Source organism: Leptonotus elevatus, chromosome 10 (assembly GCF_054856555.1).
Source record: "Leptonotus elevatus isolate MCC_2025b chromosome 10, RoL_Lele_1.0, whole genome shotgun sequence".
Taxonomy (NCBI): Eukaryota; Metazoa; Chordata; class Actinopteri; order Syngnathiformes; family Syngnathidae; genus Leptonotus; species Leptonotus elevatus.
The window spans coordinates 2,950,766-2,977,777 of record NC_141248.1 but is presented as its reverse complement, the minus strand read 5'-3'; the positions used below and the strand labels follow the sequence as shown (position 1 = coordinate 2,977,777).

The following is a 27,012-nucleotide window of genomic DNA, read 5'->3' as shown; positions in this document are numbered from 1 at the left end:
CCATGAGAAGGTGGCCAGGCAGTACTTAATTGGGGTTCTACTAGCGGACAGGTGTTAGCAAAACAATTTTCGACGGGTGTTGTATATTTGGCATTTATGTTATCGCTTTAACAGTTGTTACTTTGTGAAGAACTTTGGTAAGAATTAACTCAACCATCATTTCAATCAAAATAAGTAAAAATTAAGCAAACGGTCAGTAGTGTAGCGGACATGTGGTGGTGGACAATCCCCTGCAACAGATGTTTCATTTTTGGGTGTAAAATTGTGGAATGGATTTGATCATGCATTGAAGCTGTGTACTTCTCTTTTGGGGCTGAAGAAAAAAAGTAAAATAATATCTGATAAGAGTGTTATTGATAAAATGTGTAGTATTTATTATTTTTTTATTTATTGTAATTGTATGTGATTCATGGGACTGGATAGGCAATAATAAGTCCAGTGCTTCAGCCGATTCCTTTTTTTCTTCTTCTTTTTTTTTGTTAATTGATTTGTTTAACCAGTGGGTGGTTTATTTTGAAATAGCCTGGTCTGGTTTGTGTTTTCTTTCCTTTGTTATATATGGAGCTGAAATAAACTATCCATTCATATTCATTCAATATAGTGCACGTGTTGGTGTTGTAGTTGGTAGTTCAAAACATTTCAAATTACAGTATGTCATATAAGCTGCATAAATAATGTTTGCAATGCTTCTGCACTCATGTTCTGCAGTCAGTTCCTGTCAGGGTGTGTAGATTGGCTGCTAAACAACTCTTACAGTCTAGCCATGTGCAAAGCGAAATGAGCCACTTAACAACTCGTATTTGCTCTACCAGGGAGAGCAGATTGTGAGGAGACCTGCCATTCTGATATCTTAAAATATTCACTACAGACATTGCAGGAGCGTAAACGTCAACTTAACACCTTTTCAAACACATAGTTTGCCTTTTAAATCTTTTAGTGTAAATTTGCTTCTTTTTTATTATTATTATTATGTTTTAATTTCAATCATCCAAGAGGACAACAAATACATAAATACATAAATAAATAAAATCCAACCCAAATGACAATTTCTAAAGCCCATTAGCACATTTTCAATGATGTGTTGTGATATTGCATGTGTAAATGTGTGTCCTTTTTTTTAACAGTCAAACTGTAGATTTGTATACTAAGAAGACAATTAGCATGCTGGAGTGGGAATCGCGACCCCTGCCAGCATAAGCAGTGCCTCTTCACATTTACTGACAAGGCTTTAATTTGAAATTTGTCATGTTGCAACGGCCGAAGTGTTGGCAGCAAATACAGCTCAAGCACACACACACACTACCAAATGTGCACTGCCACTCTGACAGCAGAATTGGGGTGTGTTGTACAACATGAGGCCACAATGTATACTACGCAAGGCTGTCAGTGTCAGGCCACATGCATTTGAAAAAGGAAACACAAATACAGTACAACAATAAGAAACACACGCAACAAACACATACGCTATGTACCACAATGGAACAAACTTGTCATTTCAAACATTATACATCAATCCCCACATTTCTCAATAGTTTTCCACAGATTTGATATAATCCTAGATAGATTTTAATAAACCAAACCCATTTAAGGCTGGCGCTTAAGGTCAGACCTGGACTATATTTAGTGTGATTTAGTACTGGTATGCTATACACTACATTCATTGTGAAACAGCAAATTGCTCACAAGATTAAACAAATTCATACATTTAAATAGAGGCAAATAACCCATAGTTTTTAGAAAACATAGGGAAAAAAATTGCCCCTAATGTTGAGAGATAGTGACCTGTCATAATGCCCAACAGGACCTTACAGGACGTAACTTTATTACTTTATTCAGCAGATTTTTATTTTATTTTATTTGCATTGTGTTTGTGGAACAAAGCAGCAAAATCCATCTCAGGAGGCGGACATTTTTTTGTGTGTTTTTTTTGGTGCACTCACACACATATATGGTCCCAGGTGCGAAGCGAACTCACGCCAACCTGCACCAAAGATAAGTGATAACCACTACGCCACCTGGAGCCCATGGGGCGCCCATTTTGCTACTTGCTGCCGAGTTAAAATTACATTACGGTTGCTCAGGGCTCAGGTAACAACCAATCAGGGCTCAGCTTGAGAACGTCACAGAATCAAACTCTGAAAACTGGTGAGCCATGATTGGTTGTCACTCGGACTTATATGACTGGACTGTCTATAGGACCCTTTAAAAAAAAAAACACCCTTTGTGGCTGAAGCCAGAGGGCAGCCATCTTACGTTGCCATTTTTACTGACAACTTCTGTTATTTTCACTGAAAACACTGTTATCAGTGCGTTTTACACTAGGATCCCTTCATGGAGTAATGCCGCCACTTGAGATGGATTAAAACAGCTGGATTTTGCTGCGTAATTCATATTCCACAAATGCAATATTAATCAGAATGCCGTGTTTAGGCCAGTGAAAGCACACAGAACACATTATCAAAGAATAGTTTTTGGGTTGACTTCCTCTTTAACATAGTCTTATGAATGCAAAATCTAAATCTTGGAATTGCTTATTACTGTATTTCTAAAGAGAAAACTTGATTTGAAATATGAAAAAAAACCAACAATTTTTTTTCTCCTTCACCAAAATAGATGCACGTAAAACATAAAATGCATATATAGTCCATGGTAGACTAGGTATGGTAGGTTAATGAATGTTTATTTGAGTTTCAATGTTTGTTCCACAGTATAAAGACACAAAGATGGACACAGAACTGTAACTCTCACTTACAGGTACGTCCACATATTTTGAGGCAGCTTTCACCTTGTCATAAAGGAGAGAGATATGGATGACAAACAATTAGAATTCGACCTGTATCAATTTTCATGTAAAAATGCTTCATAAATAAAACCGCATAATTTGCAGTGGAATGCCTACTGTTGATCTGGTACCAAAATGTAAACGTGGTTGTTCAATAACCTGGCTTAAAGCAACACTAAGGAACTTTCAGTTTATGTTGATTATGGCGGCACCATAAGGACAAAAGCGGTAATGTTATGCCTGAAGGAGGATCACATTTCCCATGAGGACAAGTGCATTGGATAGTTTTTTTAGCTCACGCCAGCGAGTGAAATCCGGGCCAATGTTGATCCTTGACTGGTAGCTTCCCTTTTTCTTTTCTTTTTTTGTCTCCTCAGACAATTCAGTTGTTTTGCAGCTTCTGCAAGGAAAACAGTAATTGTGCGTCGACATTCAAATTGACTTCCGTCTTTGAACGAATGGGGAAAGGGCGAAGTGACGTATGCCTTAAAGCAGTCAGCAAACTTTTCGTTTTTTGTGTGGCAGTGTTCCTACCATCCTTCTCAAAGTTGCTTGGTGCCAGTAAAAATGATACAGACCCCCTCAGGCCATGGCAAAGGTACCATTCAGCTAGTTTTAAGTCGATGTTTCATCAGGAGAGTTATGAAAATATTTTATTAAGGTTGAAAAGTTCCTTTGTGCTACTTTAAGTCACAATTGTGATAGACAGATTTAAAAAAAAAAAAGTTTTTATTTACTGGTATTTATTTTTGTTGCATGGAAGAAGAAGAATTAATTTTATGCTCATATGAAATGCCTTCTAATGTATATTACAATTGATGAGAAAAAATGGCTAAATATATTTTATTTTATGAAAAGTCAGCAATGAAGTAAAAAAAAGAAATGAAAAAGACCATGATTGTAGTGAAATTTTTTTTTTTTATGGACATGACCATGCAAGAAATGTTCCTATTTAACTTAAGGATAAGAGATTACAATAAAAAAAATGTAGTCTGGATCTGGATAACAATTCAATGAAAGTGTAACATCCAAAAATATTTATCATTGTTCCTTAGAGTGCAAAATTCAACACATATTTATAAGTACATTTCTTGCAAGAAATGTCGTATTTGAAAATACTGCAAATATACTATAATAAAATAATAGAATATATTATAATATATACATGAATAAAAAATATATATAGTATGATATCATATAAAATATAAGGCAATATACATATAGATATTAGATATCTATAAATTGCCCACCTCTATGCAAATGAGTCTCATTGATAAACAGCGTCTAATTCACCAACACCAGCGCTAATTGCCACACGCCGTTTGAGTGACGCAAATAACGTCTACTGGAAGCCGGTGTAAACTTGGCACTATCAGTGGACGCAGTGCATACTTTGTGAACTTGGCCCTCTGTTGGTAATTTGAGTGTAATTCCACCTACAGTGAGGTATAATGCCTCTATGGATTATTAGAATCTCAGTTTCCGCAGGACCTATAAATACTAATAAACATTATCAGAAATTTGCAAATGGCGAACCTGTGCATCAAACCTGTTTCTATGATTTGATAGCAACTTTGTTGTTTTGACACTTTAATGTGACAGATGCTTACCGTGAAAGAAAGAAAAGAGGAAAAGAGAGTTCCTTCATCATATCTGGAGAGTTTTGCTAAGACACTCTCCAGGATAACCACAAACTGAAACAGAGAAGAAGAAAACAGGATATTGTCAGTAACAGTCAAATGTCCTTTTGAATTATGTTATCAATCTTTGAATAATAATATTTTACTCATTTGAGTTAGATGGAAAGACAAACATTGTTAAGCTGATCAAAAAATGTAAAAATGAAAAATATCCCTTTGACTGGCAATCAGTCCATCCAATGCCTCCAAAGTTTGACCCTCATTAACTCATTCACTCCCAGCCATTTTTACTGGATTTTGACAGATTTTGCAAGGCCCACAGAATATTCTGTTCTATTGCAAAAAATATATAAAAACTACCAAAAGAAAGATTAGAGTCTCTTCTTTCATCAGGAAAAAAAAAAGTATATTTGTATCCATTTCCGTTTTGCAGCAATTAGCATTAGAATATGGCTATGGCTACGTTCACACTGCAGGGCGTGATGCCCAATTCAGATTTTTTGTTAAATCCGATCTTTTTATGGACTGTTCACATTACAAAAACAAATGCGACTTCAATGTGAACACAACACGCCCGTGATGTGACTCGCATGCACAAACAGCATATGTCAAGTGATGTGCACCCAAAACAAATGACGTCACGTTGCAGAGTTATAAATAAATAAATATAGGTCCGACTCCACGCAACATTTTTCCTCCAGCCAAGCCGCCGAGGCAAGCAACCTTTATCAGTGCCATATGCAAATTTAGCTGTGCCAACGCTCGCTACTGATTGGTGGGCTGGTGGAATCCTTTCGCGGATGAGTTAGAAGTTGGATTCGTGTCTTGCCTGCATAAATTATGCAAATTAAGCTGTGCAAACGCCCGCTCCCGATTGGTGGACTGTTTTCACGCTCGCTCATGTTTGGCTGCTGTCCTCAGCTTCCTTGAGCGTCAGTGTTTACAATCAGAGCAGAAACCCGTCAAACTCATTTTTCCCCCATCTCATTACGCCAGAGTAGCGAGTTTGGAAGAGGTAGAAATATTTTGGGGAAATGAGGGGAGACTTCTCGATATCTTCATTTCATTGAAGATGACGTCGTGTCATTGATGTGTGTGATGAATTGTCTGCAGGGCTGAATTTCTACTGTCGCTACAAATGTCAACTTTATGCCTCATGTTTCAAGTGTGATTAAATTAAAGACAAATAACACTGTTAATCAAAACAGCTTTGTATATATTCACAGACATGTCATTTTTACCGCCCGCGCCGAGCACATATCAGGCTCTTGATGACCTATGAATCGGATGCGTGCGGATGAGCATTCACAGTGCAGACGCATCGCATACATATCCGATTTATATCCACATACGAAAGAGGCCCAGGTCTGGTGTGAAAAAAATCTGATTTGTACCGTTCAAACTGCATGAAAAAATCTAAATCGAGCTGCAGTGTGAACGCAGCTTAAGTTTTCTCAATATTCACAAATCAATTTTAAAAAATTGGGAAAAAGCAACGTGTGCACAGTGGAAATGGGGGTGTGCTAACTCTGTCAGGATGTTCGATGGGGCATGTGGCTTAAAATTTTTAATTAAATTGTGGAAGGTTTACCTACGCTGATCATTCACCGACACAAAACAATGTGAGACGACTCAGCATTGCCTGTGTTTATGATTTGTTATTTGTCCTTTAATGTGTATGCACTTTACTTTATTTGTATTTTTAGGACATTATACATTTGTCAAATGTATTTAAATGTATTGTACGTATAGTCTTAGTTTTAATGACGTGTGCTGTTGACATCTTGGCAAGGTCACCCTTTTAAAAGAGATCTTGATCTCAATGGGTTTTTATCTGGTTAAATAAAGGTATTACACTGATCATAAAGAAACAGTGAATGGGACTGGGAACTGAGGTCAGATGTATGAAAGTAAGCTACAGTACGTGAGCACTCCACTACCAAGGACCATCTCTGTGATATCACAGACAATTATTAGTGGAAGTCTGCACTTTGTGAGTATTTTTGTTGATGTCACCTCTAACCCAAGAATACCGAGGAAAAAGGTCAAAAGTCCACATTTAAAACTTGATACAGATTAAGAGTGCAATAATTTAATGTTAGTTTTCAGACGCGAGATAAAATTGGAGAAAAATCTGCAAACTTGAACTTGAAGTAAAATGTACATTATGTAATGTACAAATGTACATAAAGACAAGCTGTTGATGAAAGTATTCTACCAATCAAAGCAATTATGCTGCATTCAACAAAAGTGGGAAGGTGGACATATCTGAATAAAAAACAAGAAGTGTATATAGGAACGCCCCTTTGAACTCGGAAATCCTATTTGCAAAGAAAAATAACCCCAACTTCACAGACTGACTACAATGGCGACCCCTTTGGAAACACAGACCATGAATGGTAAAACACAATTTACTCGAGTATAAAACTGGATAGCTTTTTTAATTCATAAATATTCTACATAACTTTACAAATGAAATTATACCGTGAACGACTGAACTATATGAAATGTTTATGCAATAAGATAAAAACAATAAATGAAGCAAAATTGCGAGATGGCAAGTTTGCTGGATGTCAAAGTCACTAGCCGCCATTTTGGTTGTTTACTCTCACCTTGAACGCTTTCAAGTTGGTACTGGGAAAAAACAACTGGAATACATCCGTCTTCTGACCATCCTCGAATGCAGCAGTTATTGCTAATGTAGTCTAAATAGGTACTTTACCTTTGCTACCAGCACGGTTATCATCTCCTTCACTGTTTCCTCAATGAGATTGTCAATTTGGGAATGGTATTGTCGCTACACATAAAAAATAAAAAAGAGAGAAAAAACAGAACAGGTTGATTTATACATCAACATACAAAGATTTTTTTTTAAATCTCAACAATCCATTGTTATCTATACAGTATGATTATTAGGGATGGGCGAGTACCGAAACCAGGTATCGGTATCGAGACAATATCAGGCCACATTTCATGGTATCGGTACTTGCGATGGTTATCGATACTGGTATCGGCCCCCGCTCTTGTGGCCATTTTTCGGTAAGGAACTTAAGGCTGAAATGGTTATTTTGCATTTATTGACCGCCACAGGGGGCTACAGTAAGAGAGCACATAAGTCTTCAGTTGTACAATTATATTAGCTCTGAAGTGAAGACACATCTTTGTATATTACGCTATATAGTATATCGTCATTGACTACTGCATTGCTATGAGATGAATGATGAACAGAGAATGTGAAACAGGAAGCGGAAATACAGAGCTGCCTTCCAAATTAAAAGCATGGATTTCAAAACAAGATATAATTAAACATCACACACTAAACAGCTTGAGGAATTCTTAACATGGTAGATATTACTAAATTACTTGAAACACTATTGTATTGAATTGAATTCTTTGCACTTCACTCTATTCCTTAAAAATAAATTGTACAGCCACATATTTTGATTGGGATTTTTTTTTTTACTTGGCCACTGGATTATTTGTTTCATTTTATTTATCGTTTTTTTGAATGTCATTTTATTACGTGCTCTATGCAAAATGAGTTTTATGGGCAAATTGAAAAAATATAATTGCCATTAATTTCATTCAATTTTAAGGAAATTTGCTATTGTTGGGATATATATGTCATTTAAAAAAAATGGTAATCGACACTTGTTATCGGTATCGGTATTTGAGTATCCGTATCGGTATAAAAAAAGTGAACATCCCTCATGATTATAATATCTTAATACACTCCTTACTTCACATTTAATTACCCAGTTGTATTTCAATAAATTACATCTTCATTAGTTGAACTAAAACTGATCAAGAAGCAATCCGCTCATTTCTGTTTTGTCCTCTGACTCTAATGTTTGCGAAACATTACTAAGATTGTCAGACAGTTGATACTTATTGTTATTTTGAAACAAGATTGTTGATTGTAATTATTTGTTAATAAATGACACTGATATAATCAACTGCTTGGCTGGCAAAGGAGCTTTTCATTCAGCCAAAGAACTGCTGTCATGGAAACTCGCAGAGGCAGTGGTAGCATGATGAATCCCTTTGTTTGCGCTTGTGGCACCAACAGAAAAGCGAAGGACTGAGCAATAATGAATTCATTGTCAGTAATGGGAATCAGTCTCAAGATTCTGTGAAATCTCTCACTTCTACTCCATGTATATTCAATAATATCTACACATATGCTAATCAAATCCAAACAATTGAAGTGGAGGAAGACAGACAGGGAAAACTGACGAGTAATTATACAATTGGGAAAGGGAGGGTGTGATTACAATTTAATTTGTGGCCACACTTACCCAGTGTCTAATAAACTTTCACACGACAAAGGAGAGAAAAAAAGCAGCTGAGAAGCAGAGTTGGAGGTGACATTGCACATGTGAAATTATGGTAATCATGTAGTAAAATAATTGAAGAAAATACAAAAAAGATGCAAATATGACAGAAAATTAATGAAAGACAGCGACAGTAATAAGACAGTCACAAACGTTAGAATTTAAACTACGAAAATATATTTGTATTGCCTGACATAATTGAAATCCATCTTTACAATAACACCTTTTTCTTCTACATTTGAAAATGCTTTAAAGCATATGTAACAAGCTCTTCCCATGTTATTTTGGGGCCTACCTACCTCTTGATCCAGGTCCATGGCACACAGCTTGGCAGACTGGGCCTTGGCATCCACCATGACATTAAACATGGTGCAGATTGACTGCGGCACTCTAAAGTCTGTAGCCCGGCTGCTCCTCTGAAGCTTGGCCTCAAACGCTGCACGCGTTCTTTAGGAAAGAAAAGACAAGACACATTCAGTAGGGATTTTTCTAAATAATACAAACCCATATTCGTAGTTCATATTTAGAAAAACAACTGTTCATTCTAACCTAATACTTTTTAAAGACTTTTGCGAACACCAGGCTTCCCGTTTTGTCTCCCTCTGTTGGTGATTATTTTCGGGCATTGTTATTTCTATGTTTGTGATTCCTTGTGTTTTTACATACTAAGCCAATAAATATTATTCTGTTTTCTAATTAAGACATTTGGTAGAAAGTAGGTATCTTGATATGGTTCCTGATAGATGAAGAGATGTTGAACAAAATATTCGATTGAAAAGGAACACTAACAGTTTCATTGGGAGTTGCTTTCCCATGTACATATTTACTGACCGTTAATTCTTATAGTGCGGTGAACCTCACCTATTCATGGTTCGCTATTTGCAAATTCACCTATTTGCGGTTTTCTGAAGCCTTACAAAAACAATGAAAATTCATTATAACAGGCATAGTTTTTAAGTCATTCAAACCCAAAAACGTAAAAATATGTTTTTTAATACTTTGTCCTGCACTCTTCAAAAAGTATTTATACGTTGTTTATGTTTTTTTTATGTTAGAGCATACAGAAGGCTTTGATACAGCTTCTGACATGAAGAGGTCGCTTAAAGCAATGCTAGTTATTACAAAAACGGGCAGCAGGTGGCAGCAGAGTATAAGAGATCAGCCAGTGTCATAGTTCCATTATTCCTTGCTCACCGTTGTGTCCAAGTATTCTCTGCACCCTTGTTGAAACGTATTTGTCCTCTAGCCTGTAGTCCCGAGTTTTGTATCTACGTGTGAGTATATAGCCATGTCGCTTTTCGTTTGGTTTAGTACTGGTTATATTTTGTGTGTTTATAGTCCGTGCCTTGTGTAAGCGTTTTTTGTTTTTCGTTTTTATCCTTGCACTTTGCAAGCGTGTTTCGTTAAGCTAGTTATTCCTCGCATTATGCAAGTGTTTTTCGTTGCTTGATAGTCCTTGCTTGCGTGCAAGCATTTTTTGTAGTGATCCTATTTGTAAATAAATACAAATTGTATTTTCCTTACCCGAGCCTGCATTTCTGGGATCTACTTTTTCCCTATCGACTTCGGTCGATACATAACAGCTAGGGCCAGTGTTTTCAACAGGTTTGTGAATAATGATGAAACTTATTCTAATGCTAATTGCTGCAAAATGGAAACAGATACAAGTATACTTTTTTTTCCTGATGAAAGAAGAGACTCTAATCTTTCTTTTGGTAGGTTCCATGTTTTAGCAAGAGCAATAGAACAGAATATTCTGTGGACCTTGCAAAATCAGTCAAAGTCCAGTTAAACAGCCGGGAGCGAAGGGGGTTGCTTCAGTGAAAATGGCTGGGAGTGAATTAGTTTTAATAATAACATAAATATAGTAAAATATCATTACAGAATACATGGCATCACTTAAAGAGATAATTTACCTATCCTGTTCTCTGCAACCATCTCCGCATATTTTGGTGTTTTATTTAACCCTCTGCATAAGGCTTCTAGCAAACAACCAAAGTACCAGTAAAAAAGAAGTTAAGACGTTAAACCCCCTGCCTATGCACAAAAAAGGGAAAAAGTTGGGGCACAGTATCCCATCGCTATGGAGTGAAAGAGGGCACTGTACAGACCATATAAAGAAGAACAAAACAGTGATAAGAAAGTTTTTACCCTTTAGCCTTTTGGGGAAAACAGCCTAATACAGTTGAGAAAAATATTGCCGTGTGCATGATACCGACTTGGCTGTAAGCCGTTAATGTTTAAGAGTACAGCTTGAAGTGAAATGACAAATGTTTTATCATATTTTGTGGAGTTTAATCTAGTGATATCGGCAATTCTAAACATTTTGGGTGAGTGTCAATTTTGGTTAGTCACTATTTATGGTAGTAGAACTATTATGTAAAATCATTATACAGTTTGAGTCACATTTTTCCATCGTTATCTAATTGCATTCTGGTTATATTTTCCTTCGTACCTTTTTATACAGGATTCAATCATATCACTGGACATGAGTTTCAGTCTGGTTTCCAGGTGTTTGCCAAACTCTTCCTCTGGCCAGTGGAGATCTCGGATGAAGGTCTGCAGAGCGTCCAACTTCCAAAAGAGATCCTCTGATGTCCCTGAGCCATTGCTTTAAGAGCGAGAGGTAAAAAATGTGCATTCAGATTTTACAATATTGTCTCATTTATCTCAATTGTCTCTTCACAGACGAAATTCAAAGCACCCACATGGAATACAGGAGCAAGTCTTTGGGCAAAATGTAAACAAGCTGTAGGGAAGAAATAAACAGCAGTACTTACCAGGGTCAAACTCACATCGATACCACAATTTACGAGACAACAAAAACTTGTTCTCACTGCAAGGGCCCCAAACACACAAGCACACAACAGACACGGCAACAATAGAGGGTGAAAGCACCAGGAAGGTCATGGAAATATTCACAATCTTGACAACACAGAAGTCAGATCAGTCAGCCACATGCTCCACGCCATGACAAGGTATAAATGTGGCTTTAAGAATGGTAGAAACATCTCAATTTGCAACAAATGTTTGCACAAATACATTGTTGATGATTACGATAGAAATGCTAACATTGCAAAATTTGGGGTACTGTTATGTTTCAAATTAATTATTATACAATTTCCCTTTTATTTAAATGCTGAATTGCAATCTCATATTTGTTTTTTTGTTTTGTTTTTATAAACAAACAAACATGGACTTTAAAGGAAAGCCTGTGAAGCTTTACGAACATGTGATTACGATTTATTTATTTTTTATTAAAAATATTTTCATGTTCTCATTATGTCAAATTATTTAGTACCCTTCTTCTGGCTGATCCATTTTAATTATGAGATTCCTCAGATAGTTTGCTGAAAAATGCAACCAATGAAATTGTCGAAACCCAACTAGCACTGACAACTATTTAATATGAGCTCGAATGTGATTGGCCAACTCTGTACATGTAACCACATTTACTTTTAATATTTGCATAATGTACTCCCTCCACTAAAATATTCAAGTTTATTCTTTTCAGGTTATGTTCACACTGAATGTGGGAAAAAATTCTGAAATGATTCATCTTGTCTTATTTTTATACGCTGTATTTTAATAGGGGGTTGTATAACTTTTATATCCACTGTACACGAGTTGTCTAGTTTATGAATGTATTATTTATTTTAACAAAAGAAAGAATAATACACTAAGAACACTAAAAAGAGACATGCAATACGCAATAGGAAGGATTGCAGTCACCTTTCAAACATATGCACGGCAAATATCCTTTGAACGATTACATTTTTAATTTCCTGCATTTACCGGCACACAATGGTCATGTTATATCACATTACACTTTAAAAACTGTTGGGTCAAAAGTAACCCAATTATGGATAAAAAAATGGACCGATCCACTTTCTGGGTCAATTTGACCCAACTTTCTGGGTTGTTTTATACAAAATGACCCAATTTTTTGACCCAAGTAAAGGATCTGACCAAAATTTACGAGTTGTTTTACACTAAAAGACCAATTTCTTGACTCAAAGTTGGGTCAAATTGACCCAAGTAGAGGACCGGTCCATTTTTGACCCATAGTTGGGTTATTTTTGACCCAACTGAGTGTATAGTTCAACACTAACATTGCATCTCAAATAGAAGGAAAGTTAATGCTATGAGACATGCTGGACCAATCTGTTGCTTTGTGTCATTTAGATGCCACATTTATGCCAAAGACGCGTGCATATCTGCCTACAGGAGGCAAGTCGTACACACTCTGAGTCATCATTTGAAGTCATCCAGTTGGGTGGAGAAAAGCTGGGCATTTGTGCAAGCTTAACACTTGGCACTGTTATATTTGGTACTTTGGGCATTGGAAGATTGACATTTGGCAGAGTGCTAGCTATACTCCTGCAGAGAAAAACACAACAAAAAAGAAAACAATAGACAAATACTGATATTTTCTGCAAAAGCTCACACTCATGGAAGCTACACATCATGGAGTTTACACAGATCACCTGATTTAGTTGTGGTTTTAAAAAATTGAATATTCATATAGCACATGATACATGTACAAATTATGTTACATCGGAATAGCTGCATGCATGATTAGTAGAGCTGTCAAACAATTACATTTTGTAATCAGATTGTTTACATCTTAGAATTTTGATTAATCACGATTAATCGCTTAATAAAAAAGTTTTTTTTAATCAAAAAATTTTCCCGCAAAATTTGAAGAGCACCGTTTATGTGTTAATTCTTTTGCCACTTAATGTTATGAGGACATCTTCAACATTTTTTGATCCACTGCACACGGTCATCCTCCTCTTTTTCTAATCAGTTAATTACTTGCATAATTTAAAATGGAAAACAATGACCCCAATATTTTGACATGAACAAACATTTATTAAATGCTTTACTTTAATGCATGTAAGTATGTTCATTGCTCAAACACAACCTGTGCTACCTTAAATGTAGCGATACGCTGTCAGGCTAAAGGATAATCTATGGTTAAAATCAATCAAGTGCGATTAATCTGCATTAATTTATGATTAATGCAATAATTTTTTGGTGATTAATTAATCAGTTAACAAATGAACTTTGACAGCACTAATGATTAGGCAAATATATGTCTTGTGAAAAAGCAGTAGAAAGTGGGAATTGATTGCCCATTATGCAACTACAGTATAATTTGGTGGAATTTATGTTGATCTACAACAGTTGATCTGCAACTCTAAAATGAGTGTCTAGATTAAAAAAAAGGTTTTGGGGGTGAAAAAAACATTCTAATTTTCTTTTTCTTTCTTTCTATCTTTTTTTCTTTTTCTTTTTTTTTACAAACCCACGAAAAACAGATGGATGGTATCCTTGCAAAAACGAACAAATATTACAAAAATGTTGAGAAAAAGAAAGAAAGATAGAAAAAACAGCGAATATGCTAATTGCATCGACTATAGTCCGGGTCGTGTACTGCCCTATACTACTACATCAGGAGTATAGGCCTAATAATTTAAAATGATTTGCAGGGAAAACATAGTGGTAATGGTATTTTTTAATGCAAGAGAGCCCTTTGCACTGGAAAAAAAATACATTATGTTTATGATTATTTTGTTGTGTTCTTCAAACCCCTTTGTTTTTGGGTTAGATTAGTGGATATTTAATACATGCACAGAGAAATGTATTACAAAAAATAAAATATATTAAGCGTGCGTATTTTGCACATATGCATGTATTTGGTCCAAAACAAAAATACCATTTTTATCATACATCTGGTTAAGAGTAGCACTGATGAAAAATTGTGGCTCCCTCAAGCATCTTTGAACATTAATGGGGTCAAATTTTGGGGAAAGAGTGGTTTTCAGTGGTTTACAGATATAGTGGTAAGCTATGTTAGCTAATTTATTTTTAATAAGATTTACTTTTAGGTTTTATGGTGTAATATGATAATTCTTACCCTGTTAGAGTATAAAGACGGCAAAGGTCAAAAAGGTCTCCTTACTTGACAGGTTCCCAAGATTCCCTTTCAAAGCCTCTGTGAATAGACTGAGCAATGGATGACTCCATCAGGTCCACGTAACGCACCACCAGGGGGGCATACAGGTCTTGCAGGTGTTTGTGGAACTTCCCATTGCAAAGGTTATCTGGTTAGAGAAAAATATAAATGTCATCTGTGAATGTTAACGCATATTTAATCAATCTATGATGGGTGTGCCTAATATTTGACATTCGTGAAATTTGAGTGTGCTAAAACAGACATTTGGACCATGCCTCAGCCACTGGGCATGCAGGTGGGGGCGTGGTTGAAGACTGTGTTTTGGTACAATATTGTGCTTGTTAAGACTACTTGTTGACAGTCTGAGAATAAGAGACGTGTTCACAGTAGAGTGTGCTTCTTTATTAATAAACAATGTGGTGCAACGGATACAAAAGTCACGGTTCAGATCGGATCACGGATTCGAGTTAAGGATCAGATCGTTTCTCGGATCAGCAAAAAAAAAAGAAAGAAAGATAAATACTACATTTATTTTGTAAAACACATTTTCCATTAAATAAAAATAAAAAAACTAAATATGTAATAGAACCGTGTAGGATTTAGTGTCTTCATTTATTTTGTAAAAAGCCTTTTCCCATTAAAAAAAGAAAAAGAAAAAAAGTCTAATGTAGCTGTCAAGAAAAGGTGTGCGTGGGTGTGAGATGGTGGAGCCAAATGCGGGGAGAAACAGCAGGGTGACAAGAATCGAGAGCTATGTGAGGACATTTATTAAAACAAGTAGAGACAGGTGAGTGGACGAGGACTGGACGTGACTGGACCGGGCGAGAGTAGACGGGTCGCCAAAGAGGAGACTGGTTGCCATGATGGGACTGGGCAAGAGGAGACTGGTCACCATGACGGGACTGGGAGAGAGGAAACTTGTCGCCATGACGGGACTGGACAAAAGGAGACTGGTCGCAATGACTGGACTGGACAAAAGGAGACTGGTCGCCAAGACTGGGCGAGAGGAGGCGGTTGTTCAGTAACCAGAAGAAGGTTGGCTGTTCGAACCCCGCTCTCCCCAAGTCACGTGTCGTTGTGTCCTTGAGCAAGGCACTTTACACACATTGCCCCCAGTGCTAATCACACTGGTATATGGAAGGTGTGAATGTTTGGTGGTGGTCGGAGGGGCCGTAGGCGCACACTGGCAGCCACGCTTCCGTCAGCCTGCCCCAGGGCAGCTGTAGCTGCTTAAGCAGCTTACCCCACCACATTGTGAATGTGTGAGTACATGAATAATGTATCCATTCCATTGTACAGTGTCTTTGAGTGTCTAGAAAAGCGCTATATAAATCTGATGCATTATTATTATTATTATTAACAGACTAAATACACCAACACTAATGAGACACACCTGGGGAACACAATAGGCTAAGGGCACTGATTTGTCACACACACTGGGAAGGAAAGAGACACACAGGAGGACGTGATCAGACATAACGAGACCACATGACAAACACACCCAAAACATACAAAAACCCAACCCCTACAAAATAGCCATTTAGGATTTAGGAACATAACTTTTAAGTACAATATGAGGCAGATACATTCTTATTTTTACATGGGTTATGTGTAAAGTAAAGTATTAATGGCTTAAAGTTGTGTTGCTATAATCTAAACAGCTCAAATTTACAATTTGAGTCAATGAATGTTTTTCTTTTTTAAAGGGCAAAAGTGTTTTATAAAATAAATGAAGACAAAGTTCTAATTATGTTTAAAAAAATAAATGAAAAGACCTCAACGTGCAATTTAAGGCACATTCCCTTCCTTTAAACATGGAGAGGGAATTACAAAGTAGCCTTGGTCCAGAATAAGAACAGGTTGCAGGTACCAGCCGGCAGCCAGACACTCGTTGGTCATGCTAACAGCTAGCTGCTAGCCACTTACGTTGGAGACTTCTGCCGTATCATACAATGACGGCGTAATTAATTTTTTTTAAGCATCCTAATTTAGCGATTGAACATAACGTTGAGGTGATGCTGGGCGCAACTACAATGTCAATCAACTACGATAAAGAAACGTTAAAAGGGAAGTCAAGCTAGCCATCAACCACGTCGTGGGTGAACTTCAAAATAAAAGAGTAATAAGGCTATTTGCATTGCCGTCGATGTATTACTGTATTTGGTCAACTTTATTTTGAAGTTAAGCTTAGCGTGGTACGTTGAGTATGTTTTAGCTTCCTTGACATGTCAGAATGGTATCGACTGTATATATATATATATATATATATATATATATATATATATATATATATATATATATATATTTTTTTTTTTTTTTTTTAAATATATATATATATATATATATATATATATATATATATATATGTTCAGAAAAAAAAGACAAAAACATATCAGAGGAGGCTGGTGATGTGACTTTTGCATCTCTTCTCACAGGTGTGATACATTAATAAGCAGTTTGTGTCCAATCCAGGTTTGAGTTGTCAGGGTATTTCAAAATCGGAACCAATCACATACACTTCCCCTCTCTGCCAGCTTCCAACTGGTAAAAAGACAACACTGACAAAGACCGCAGGAGATAAAATGGAGGCCAGTGTGTGCTAAAGTGATGGCTCACGGCTCCATGCAGCGTGCTTGCTTTTCCTCTCCCTTTCTCTCTTTGTTTTTCTCTCTCCCTCTGAGCATGTATGTGTTTGTGTGTGTTGGCATTGGAGTCAAGGTCAGCGATACACAGTAGGTGCAATGTTTGTTGTGTTCCGTGATTGCCACTCTCCCAATTAGCCACTTGAGCGGCTGTTGTCCACTTGGATGTGTTGTGTCCAGGAGTGTGTTTGTGGGGCTCGCCGCGACCCAAACACCACTGCTTTGGTCCTCATTAACTCCTTGAATGGCAACCTGATTTTGGCGCCTGTCTGGTACTAAGGCTATTTACTGCTACATAAGTGCATTGCTGAGGGGCCATGAGATGACCTTCTGTGGAAAAGATGCCTCCATCAAGTTACTTTGAGTAGAGTTTGTGTTTCCTGTGTGCGTGCTTCCGTAAGCACAATGACTTGTAGCTATGTCCGCCTGTATACATTTCAATTGCCATTTTCAGTAGTACAAAGTGGGGCCCAATTGAGGCACGACCAAATGAGCTGATTTGTAATGATCTTGGTTGCAACGAATGAGTGGATTACAATCTGACTTCTCCTTGACTCCCGGTTGACGAAAGGAAAAGGGTACACATTCCCCAAGGACAATTAGCACCCAACTGATTGCGTTGGAATTGTGAAGGGTGAAGTGTATCCTTTACAGGACCACAGACAGAGCTGTGGAGCTCCCTCAGGCAAGAATGCAGTTCATTATAGACTCCAGATTGCAGACCTGCAGCAACCGAAGTCAAGATGTCTTATCTTCAGTCAAACACACACACATTTGGATGAATACACATTTATTGTACGCATGTTGTTAACCCACGGAGGTATTAATATTTCCAGACCCCATGTAGACACATACTAGTAGGTCTGTCACTATACCAATTTACAGGAGATATATTTTTCCAGAAATCATCACAATAAACATTTTTTTTCTTGTATGCCACTGTTATATGTGTGATATTAGAGCAAAAAATACTTAAAGTGTATCCATTTTAAGAACAATTACAGTGGCCTGCATCAAGTAATAAACAAGAATGCCATAGATATTTTATTTTCTACGTTTAGGCTCAAGTGATTACATTTTTTAATCATAATTAATCACATGACTTCAACAGTTAACTCATGATTAATCGCTAATTTTATATTTGTTCTAAATATACAATAATAAATATTATTTTTCTAAGTTTTCATACTCTTGTCAACATAAAAGTGTAAACAATTGTTAAACTAATAGTAATATGGCTCCATCTTGTAGTCATTGATACAGTAAATCCATAATAATTCATAAAATTTAGTTAAAATAAAAATATGTAATGTACTGTAAAAAATGAGTGTCATATTGATTTGTGTTGAGGTCATTTTTTTCTGCCACTAGATGGCATGATTGCATTTGTAAGACGTTGGTGACAGCTAAGTGCATTTTTTTTCATATTACTACAAGTTATCTAATCTTAAACATGAAGTAACTTGTGGAATTCGGCACATTTTTAAATTTGTAAAATACAACAAGACTCCATTCACCACAAATATATGCATTGTTATTAAATGTATTACTGCTAATTTTGATGTGGATGTGTCTGCTGCTAATTCAAACACTCTATAAATAAATAAATAAATCTGCAGTGTATTTTAAACAGTATAGGATCAAATGAAATGCACTTTTTAATCAAATCCAGATTTTGCACACTTAAAAAATAAACACAACAAAACAAACAAACCAAAAAGATCTGGACAAGGATTGAAAAAAAATTAATCTTGAAAGTACTTTAGATTTGGATCCGCTAGATGGTCATTGTTGCCAATGACTGAAATAAAAATGAAAAAAGTTACAATTATATAAACAAGGGGATCACAGCACCTTTCAGATGTGTATGAATTCCTTTTTTTTTTTTTTTCATATTGTGTACTGAATCCAGTCCTATATTCTTTAGAACGAGGAGAGTGACTCATCTCATTTCCCCTGCGCCTACTCACAGTCCATCCTCAGGAAGTCATTGAGTAGTTGAAAGAGGGGGAAACTGTCCCAGCTGTCAGGGGGCTGCACCTCAAGAGCTGCGTCCATGTCAGACGAGTAGAGACACAGGAAGGTCTCTGCATGCTCCACCATCAGGTCTGACCACCATGCAAAGGCCTTCAGATGGAGTAGAGGAGACGAGTGAGAGGAGTTGGAGAAATAGGATGTATACACACCCTTACCACTAACAAAATCATATGATATTCACACTGACCTCAGCATGGTGCTCCTCATTCTGCTGTAGCACCTCGATTACGAGCTCAGCCAAGCGAATGGTGTCCTCCAATTTTTTGGCGGGAGTGGCTAATCGGCCAACATTCTCTGTTGCACAAAGGTTCAATTTTAGAGTCTCACCTGAAACTCAATATTCTGCTTCTTTATCAAAGGGTTATTTTCAGGTTTAATGCATGCAACCGATGCACGGGTAGCAAACACACCCTTGAGATAAATAAGGAAATCATGTTCTTTGACATTTAGATTTTTACATAAAGAACATGCATGTTACCCTGCCTACTGCCAGCAACTGGAGCTAAAAGGTTAAATGAATCACATATTTTTCCTTTGGAGTAAGTTTGGTCTCAAATGATTTACTTTGATACTCTCATGGACACATTTAAAAATATAGAGCATCAGCTTGCTTTAACTAGGGATGACTGTTTTTGTTTTTTTAGGGGTGTCAGGTGATTACATTTTTCAATCGTAATTAATCGCATGACTTCAAAAGTTAACTCACGATTAATCACACATTTTATATCTATTCTAACTGTACAATATTTTTTTCCATTTTTCATACTCTTGTTAACATAAAAGTGGAAACAAATGTTAAATTAATAGAAATATGGCTGCATCTTTTAGTTATTGATACAGTAATTTCATAATTCATAAAAATGAGTTAAAACTAAAACGAGTGTGATATTGATTTGTGTTGTCATTTTCTGCCACTAGATGGCATAATTGCATTTGTAAGACATTGGCGAGTAACAAAATTCTGCAAATTTTTTAAATTGTAAAATACAACTTGACCCACTGCACAAACATTTGCATTATAATTAAATTTATTACTGCTAAATTTTGACGTGAACGTGTCTGTAGCGTTGCAACTGGAATTCCCCCAATACAGGTTTTCCAAGTAAGGGCCCAGGGGCGGTCATTAATCGTATGTTAATTTTTTTTACTGACGTAAAAGGAAATTTAAAATAACTCCAAATTAACCCACTAATTTTGACACTTTTTTTTTTTTTTGTTGAAACAGCAATAGAGAATTACAATTTAAAATTTTTTACCTTACAAGACTAATATATCATTACTTGAGGTCCCAACTACTACAGTTTGAAGTAATTAAGTAGTAATATCCTGTTAGTAAAGCAATGTGTCACATCTCGGTCAGTGTGGCAGAAGACATCGACATCAACATTGAGAGAAAATGTGGTCGACATGAGGGATGAAAACAACATTCAACATTCATCATGCAGTAATGTCGTGAAATAGTGTTATATTAAAAATATACATTATTATCCGACTTACTTGTCTTTCATATTCGGAACTGGGCGGTTTTCCCAATTCAGCTTTCACAGTTAGTTCATATTGATATGATCAAGCAAAATTTCCCAACTATGCAAATTAAAAATGTCATTCTTATGATGCTGTCGTTTAAGACTGCCCTGATGGGATGCATCTTACCATGTACAGTGAGTGGAATGAAATTATACCATGGCTAACATACACTGTATTTACTTCTAATTGGTTGATGCCTGGTAGCAATAACATGTTTTCTTAAAAATTGCCAATCTTATCTTGCTTTACTTTTTCACGGCCATGGTATAAGCATGATAATGCACTCCAACGTATATTTGAGTGTGATGCCGAGCATCAATAAATATGACTTCCACATTATCCATTTGATCTATTGGGCCATTGGCTTGTGCATTATCATTTACAATCAAGTTGTGATGTGGGTAGGTGAAGTTGTATTGCATGGCCTGGATTCTGAACTGTAAATATCACATTCAGTACTTGCCTTTGGGCCATTTCCTATTTTTGAATGAGCACAAAACAAATCTTGTAATCAAAGTGTAAACATTAGCACATACAATGTACAGGAAAGAGTGAGAGCAAATCTCAAAATGTTAAATACATTATGACAGGATTATACACATAGTACACTCTAAAAACAGTTGGGTCAAAAATAACCCAACTATGGGTATAAAATGGACCGATCCTCTACTTGGGTTAATTTGACCCAACTTTGAGTAAAAATAAAATAAAAAGATCTTTCAGCGTAAAACAACTCATGAATATTGGTCAAATCCTTTATTTGGGTCAAAAATGTGGGTCATGTTGTATAAAACAACCCAGAAAGTTGGGTCAAATTGACCCATAAAGTGGATCGGTCCATTTTTTATCCATAATTGGGTTACTTTTGACCCAACTGTTTCTAGAGTGTATAAAATGAACTTTTCTCCTCGATAAATAACATTTACTGTATAGACAACCACATCACCAAACACTATTTTTTATGGACTTACATAGAGTACATACTGCACAGTATATCACAAATATTATTGTCTACCTTATTTCATTTTTCCAAGTGCGGATCCACATCACTACACCATAGGAAATTAACACTAGGGCCCGACCGATTTTATCGGCCGCCAATTATAATTGGCCGATTATTGCCCTTCAAACATCTGCCAAAACAGTCAGCCAATTGGGCCAAATGTACGATTATTTTCCCCTTAAAACGTTATAATCGAAGAAAACCGAAGTTTCAGATGCTGTAAAAGTACCCCGAATGCACCATTTTGCTTACATAGCATTAGCAACTAGCAAGTGTGTAGAGTATGTTATTGTGGTTATTCTGTTGTCCCTAACAGCCCAATTGGAGTTAACTTTAAAACTAAACACACAACAATAAGAATTACATTCACTGTATCTTTAAATTCAATAACATGCTTCGTTTTTAAAACATCGCTAGCCTAGCGCTAATGCTAAAAGCGAAGAGAGGAAGTGTTTTTCCTTCAAATAACGAATATCCACACACAAATGCTGAGGGAACACATACCCACAGGCAAGATAACACTACGCAAAGTCACAAATTCTTCCCAATGTGTGAAAACTGACTTTTAATATAATTCAATCATAACTTTCTTCTGTACTCACTTTAAGTGTGAACATCACGGATGCATGGCACCACACTGCCCCCAACAGGCCAAAACGTACAGGAACAGTCAGTATTTATTCTTTGTGTTTTTTTTCCAGCTGCTATTATTTTAGTATATTCTATTCTTATTTCACTTTCTTATTGTTTTTTTTTTGTCATTGTCATTTCAAGTTATATTTCAAGCTGATCTTTCAAGGGTTCAAAAAATGTATTTTCTCAAAATTCAAGGATGTATACATACAAGGATTTTTTTTGTCTTAACACACATTTCCACATAATTCATAACACATAATTCCACAAAATACAATCCCCGAGGTCCCATGTTAGGCCAGTAAGTCCCAAAACTTGAAAAAAATAACCCAAGATAAAATATATATAAAAGAAAAGGTTAATGCTTAGAATTAAAATGAGTAATAAAAATGCAAGAGGCTTGAATTTCACATAATATTAACAACATAATTTGTACTTGACAAAAACAATTATGTTTAACTGTTCAAAGTGCAGGGATAAATAGGCATGACGCTACGATGACACTTTTAAGTAGTTGAGCAGCTTTAGTAGTTGAATAAATACTAACTTTTGAAATCACAAATTATTTTAATCATGATTTCAATCTCAATCAAATAATCGTGACTGCTATTTTTTCCCAGCCCAATTATGTACTTTTACCATATACAGTACAGCAATTGCAAACAAGAATGGTTTTAATAACCTTGTATACTTCTGATTTCAACAAATCAGGTACATTTCTTGCAAACCAACTTCAACGTAATCGGGAAAAATCGCTTATAACGGCTATTAAAGGGACAACTGGTGAATGTACACAATCACCAGAAGAAATTAATCAAATTTTTTATAATTACTATCACAACCTATACTCAGAAACTAATAAACCTAACCCAGAGCATATTGAGGCATTCCTCAGTAGCTTAAATATACCTCAGTTAACTACTGAATATAAAGATGTTAGATGCACCACTTACTATAAACGAGTTGTACAGTGCTCTAGATAGTATGCCAAATGGCAAAGCACCTGGCCCGGATGGTTATCCGGCTATATTTTTAAAGCACTTCTGGTCAATGCTTGCTCCACTATTCTTAAGAGCAGTAACAGAAATGAAAACTAATGGTCACATACGCCCACACATGAATACAGCAGCAATTAAACTTTTATTAAAGCCAGAAAAAGACCCCACCCTTCCATCAAGTTACCGTCCGATTTCACTAATTAACACTGATATTAAAATTATCACTAAGGCTTTTACATCTAGATTAGAAACAGTAATCCTGACAATCATTCATAGCGACCAAACAGGCTTTATTAAAGAGCGTCACTCTACTAATAATATTAGAAGGCTCTTTAACCTTATTAGTATGTCACAGCGGTATGATAAAAAGGCAGTTATTATATCATTGGATGCAGAAAAAGCTTTTGACAAAGTTAACTGGTCCTTCCTCTTTGCTGTTTTAAATAAATTTGGCTTTGGGAAGTCATTTATTCACTGGGTGTCAGTATTATATGATTCTCCTAAAGCTACTGTTACTACTAATGGGATTATATCTCAGAGTTGTACTCTACAGAGAGGCACAAGACAGGGATGCCCACTGTCACCTTTATTATTTGTAATATTTATTGAACCGCTTGCATTAGCCATACGCCAGGAAAGAAGGATTCAAGGAATTCACTCTGGGGTAACATAACATAAAATGTATCTATATGCCGATGATATTTTACTTTATTTAGAAAAGCCTGCTATTTCGTTAGGGGAAGTATTTAACTTAATAACTAAATTCTCACAGTTATCAGATTATTCTATTAACTGGACAACATCAACACTTCTACCTATTACAGAAAATTCATGGAACCCTGCAAGCCAGGACCCACACTACTCATTTTCTATAGGTAATTTAAAATACTTAGGCATAAAAATCTCACCTAAATTAACTGATTTAATTAATTTAAACTTTACTCCACTTCTGGATAGCATTTATAGTGACTTGGAGCGCTGGAATAATCTTCCTATTTCTCTAATAGGACGAATAGCCACTATTAAAATGAAAGTTTTACCCAAAATAAACTATTTTTTCTCAATGATTCCATTTAAACCTACGGCTAACTGGTTCCAGTTGTTGTACTCAGCCGTTACAAAATTTTACTGGAATAAAAAAAAAGAAGCAAAGATTAGTCTATCTACTCTTCAGAAAAATAAATCCAAAGGAGGTCTAGAGGCACCAAATTGTATGCACTACTATATAGCCAACCAGCTACAATTTATTATTTAATGGGCACAACCCAATAGAGATACTAACTGTTGGCTGGAACTAGAACAGAAGGATTGTAATAACCTCAGACTCCTAGATTTACTCTTTATTACAACATCGATTAAGCGACATAACTGTTTTAAAAATCCAATGATTTCCGCCACCCTGACTGCCTGCTGGAAGGCACTAGAAATTACAAAAGCCCAAGTGGAGCCCTGTGGGCTTTCTCCCCTATGGCATAACCCCGACTTTCAAATTAACAACCAATCGTTGTATTTGAGTGTGTGGGAGCAGAAAGGAATTACACATCTCCACCATCTCTTCTCAGATAATATGTTTATATCATCAAAAATACAAAATAAAAAACGGAATTTTTTTACATTATTTGCAAGTTAAAAGTATGATAAAGAAACAAATTCCAACACTTCAGCGTACGCTCCAACCGCCTGTTTTAGCTAAAGATATTACCAAGCTTTCTCCGACAACAACAAAAAAACTCTCAAAAATATATAAGTTACTTTCATATACTGATAAAACGTCTTTACCCATCTCGAAATGGGAAACAGACTTGTCTATAGCTCCGGAATCTGACTTTTGGATTCAAGTTTGTGAAAACGTTTTTAAAATGACAAAATACACAAATTTACAACTTATCCAATATAAAATTATTCACAGAACATACATTACTTAATATATGATGAAGAAAATGGGACTCTCAGACTCCGACATTTGTCTCCAGTGTTTACAAAACACTACAGACACTTATTTTCATGCTTTATGGTTATGTACTCCGGTTATGTGTTTCTGGACTAAAGTCTTAGAAAAACTTTCCGCTGTCTTGGACTGTAGGATACCGTTCTCTCCAAACTTGTGTTTGCTAGGTGACTTAACAACAACTGACTTACCACATAAACAATTTCAATCTATACTTGTAGCCCTTACTATCGCAAAAAAAACAATTCTTGTTAACTGGAAAAATAAACAAACTCTGAATATCGACCAATGGTCTAACCTCCTCATAAATCACATTTTAATGGAAAAAATATCTGCCTCAAATAAAAACCAAATGTCAAAATTTAAAGAAACATGGTCTACGTATATAGAATTTTTTAACCTAAACCTGGTTACTTAATTCTGCCTGTTAGCGAGAGCCACAGCAGCGTGATAACTTGCATTGATGTTTCTGTATTTGGCAATTTGTAACTAATGGTTGTGTGTTTTTATAGTCAGGAACCCAGCTGCTGCCAGCGGGATCGAGCGGATTCGCCTCCGATGGGCACTAGGGGTTGATATTCGGATTCACGGCATGCCAGTGGGTTAATTCTGTGGGTGCTGTCCCCCCCTGGCTGGGCGTGGGCGGGTCTGCCCCTCGGGGGGCGAGGCCTATCGCCCCGCCGGGCTGGTCCCATATGCCCGCCGGGGTCCCGGTGGGGTGGGTGGGGGCTTGGTGGGCGGGTGCGCCTCCTGCCCCCGCCCGGTTGGGGAGGGCCCCGCTGGTCGCTCCTCTTAACTCACTACACTAGGTTTGCACAATACACTTTTATAGACATATAGGGCACATAACACACTTTGGGGGGGGTGGGGTAGGGTGGAAACACCGTCTTCACCCTACAACTCCCCTCCAATTTTAATGCACCACACAACTGGGGGGGGGGGGGTCTTGTGGGGGTGCCATCGGTTGGGACCGCGGTATAGAGCAGTGCTGCGGTCCCCTGTCCGTGTCCCCCCCCCATCTATTTTTTTAATGCACCACATACACTCAGTGACATGCTTGGGAGGCGGGTGGATCGGAGCGTGGGAATATCATTTCTCTCGGCTCCGGTTCACCTGCTCCTAATTTTAATGCACCCCACACACACACACACACACACACACACACACACAATTGTATATACACTGGGTGGGGTAACATTCACGGTTTAGGGGTAGAGTTCGCCAGTCGGCGAGCTGGCGGACTCAGTAACAGGGGTTAACTTTCACAAAGAACGCTGGGGTGACGACCGGGGCCTTTCCCCGCTGGGCCTGGGGTTCGGGGGTGTCGGCCGTCCTCCGGTGCCCCCATCTCCCCTTCTGCCCCCGGTGTTCCGTCCCTCCACGCGGCGGGGGGTGGGGTGGGCGCGGCTGCCCTCTCTGCTCCGCTGTCCGGCCCCTCTTCGGCGCCGGTGCTTGGGTGCAGGGGGTCCTCGGGGGCTGGGGGTCGGGGGTTGGGGGGCTGCCGGT

The 27,012-nt window shown here is 37.0% G+C and overlaps 1 protein-coding gene across 7 annotated transcripts in view; it reads right to left on the bottom strand.

Annotated features, from left to right (window-relative positions):
- The window catches only part of cadpsa (Ca2+-dependent activator protein for secretion a), a 176,823-nt gene that overhangs the window by 30,742 nt on the left and 119,069 nt on the right, over nt 1-27,012 (bottom strand). For 3 of the 7 annotated variants that reach the window (XM_086086186.1, XM_086086187.1, XM_086086188.1), the window contains 10 exons: nt 19,585-19,691; nt 19,331-19,487; nt 14,725-14,866; nt 13,002-13,136; nt 11,212-11,367; nt 9,056-9,203; nt 8,721-8,735; nt 7,145-7,219; nt 4,393-4,476; nt 2,753-2,785 (listed from right to left, as the gene is read on the bottom strand). In XM_086086186.1, coding sequence (XP_085942312.1) covers nt 2,753-2,785; nt 4,393-4,476; nt 7,145-7,219; nt 8,721-8,735; nt 9,056-9,203; nt 11,212-11,367; nt 13,002-13,136; nt 14,725-14,866; nt 19,331-19,487; nt 19,585-19,691 — 1,052 coding nt within the window. The remainder of the gene's footprint in view (nt 1-2,752; nt 2,786-4,392; nt 4,477-7,144; nt 7,220-8,720; nt 8,736-9,055; nt 9,204-11,211; nt 11,368-13,001; nt 13,137-14,724; nt 14,867-19,330; nt 19,488-19,584; nt 19,692-27,012) is intronic. The other 4 variants (XM_086086190.1, XM_086086191.1, XM_086086192.1 and 1 more) reach the window with 2 other exon arrangements.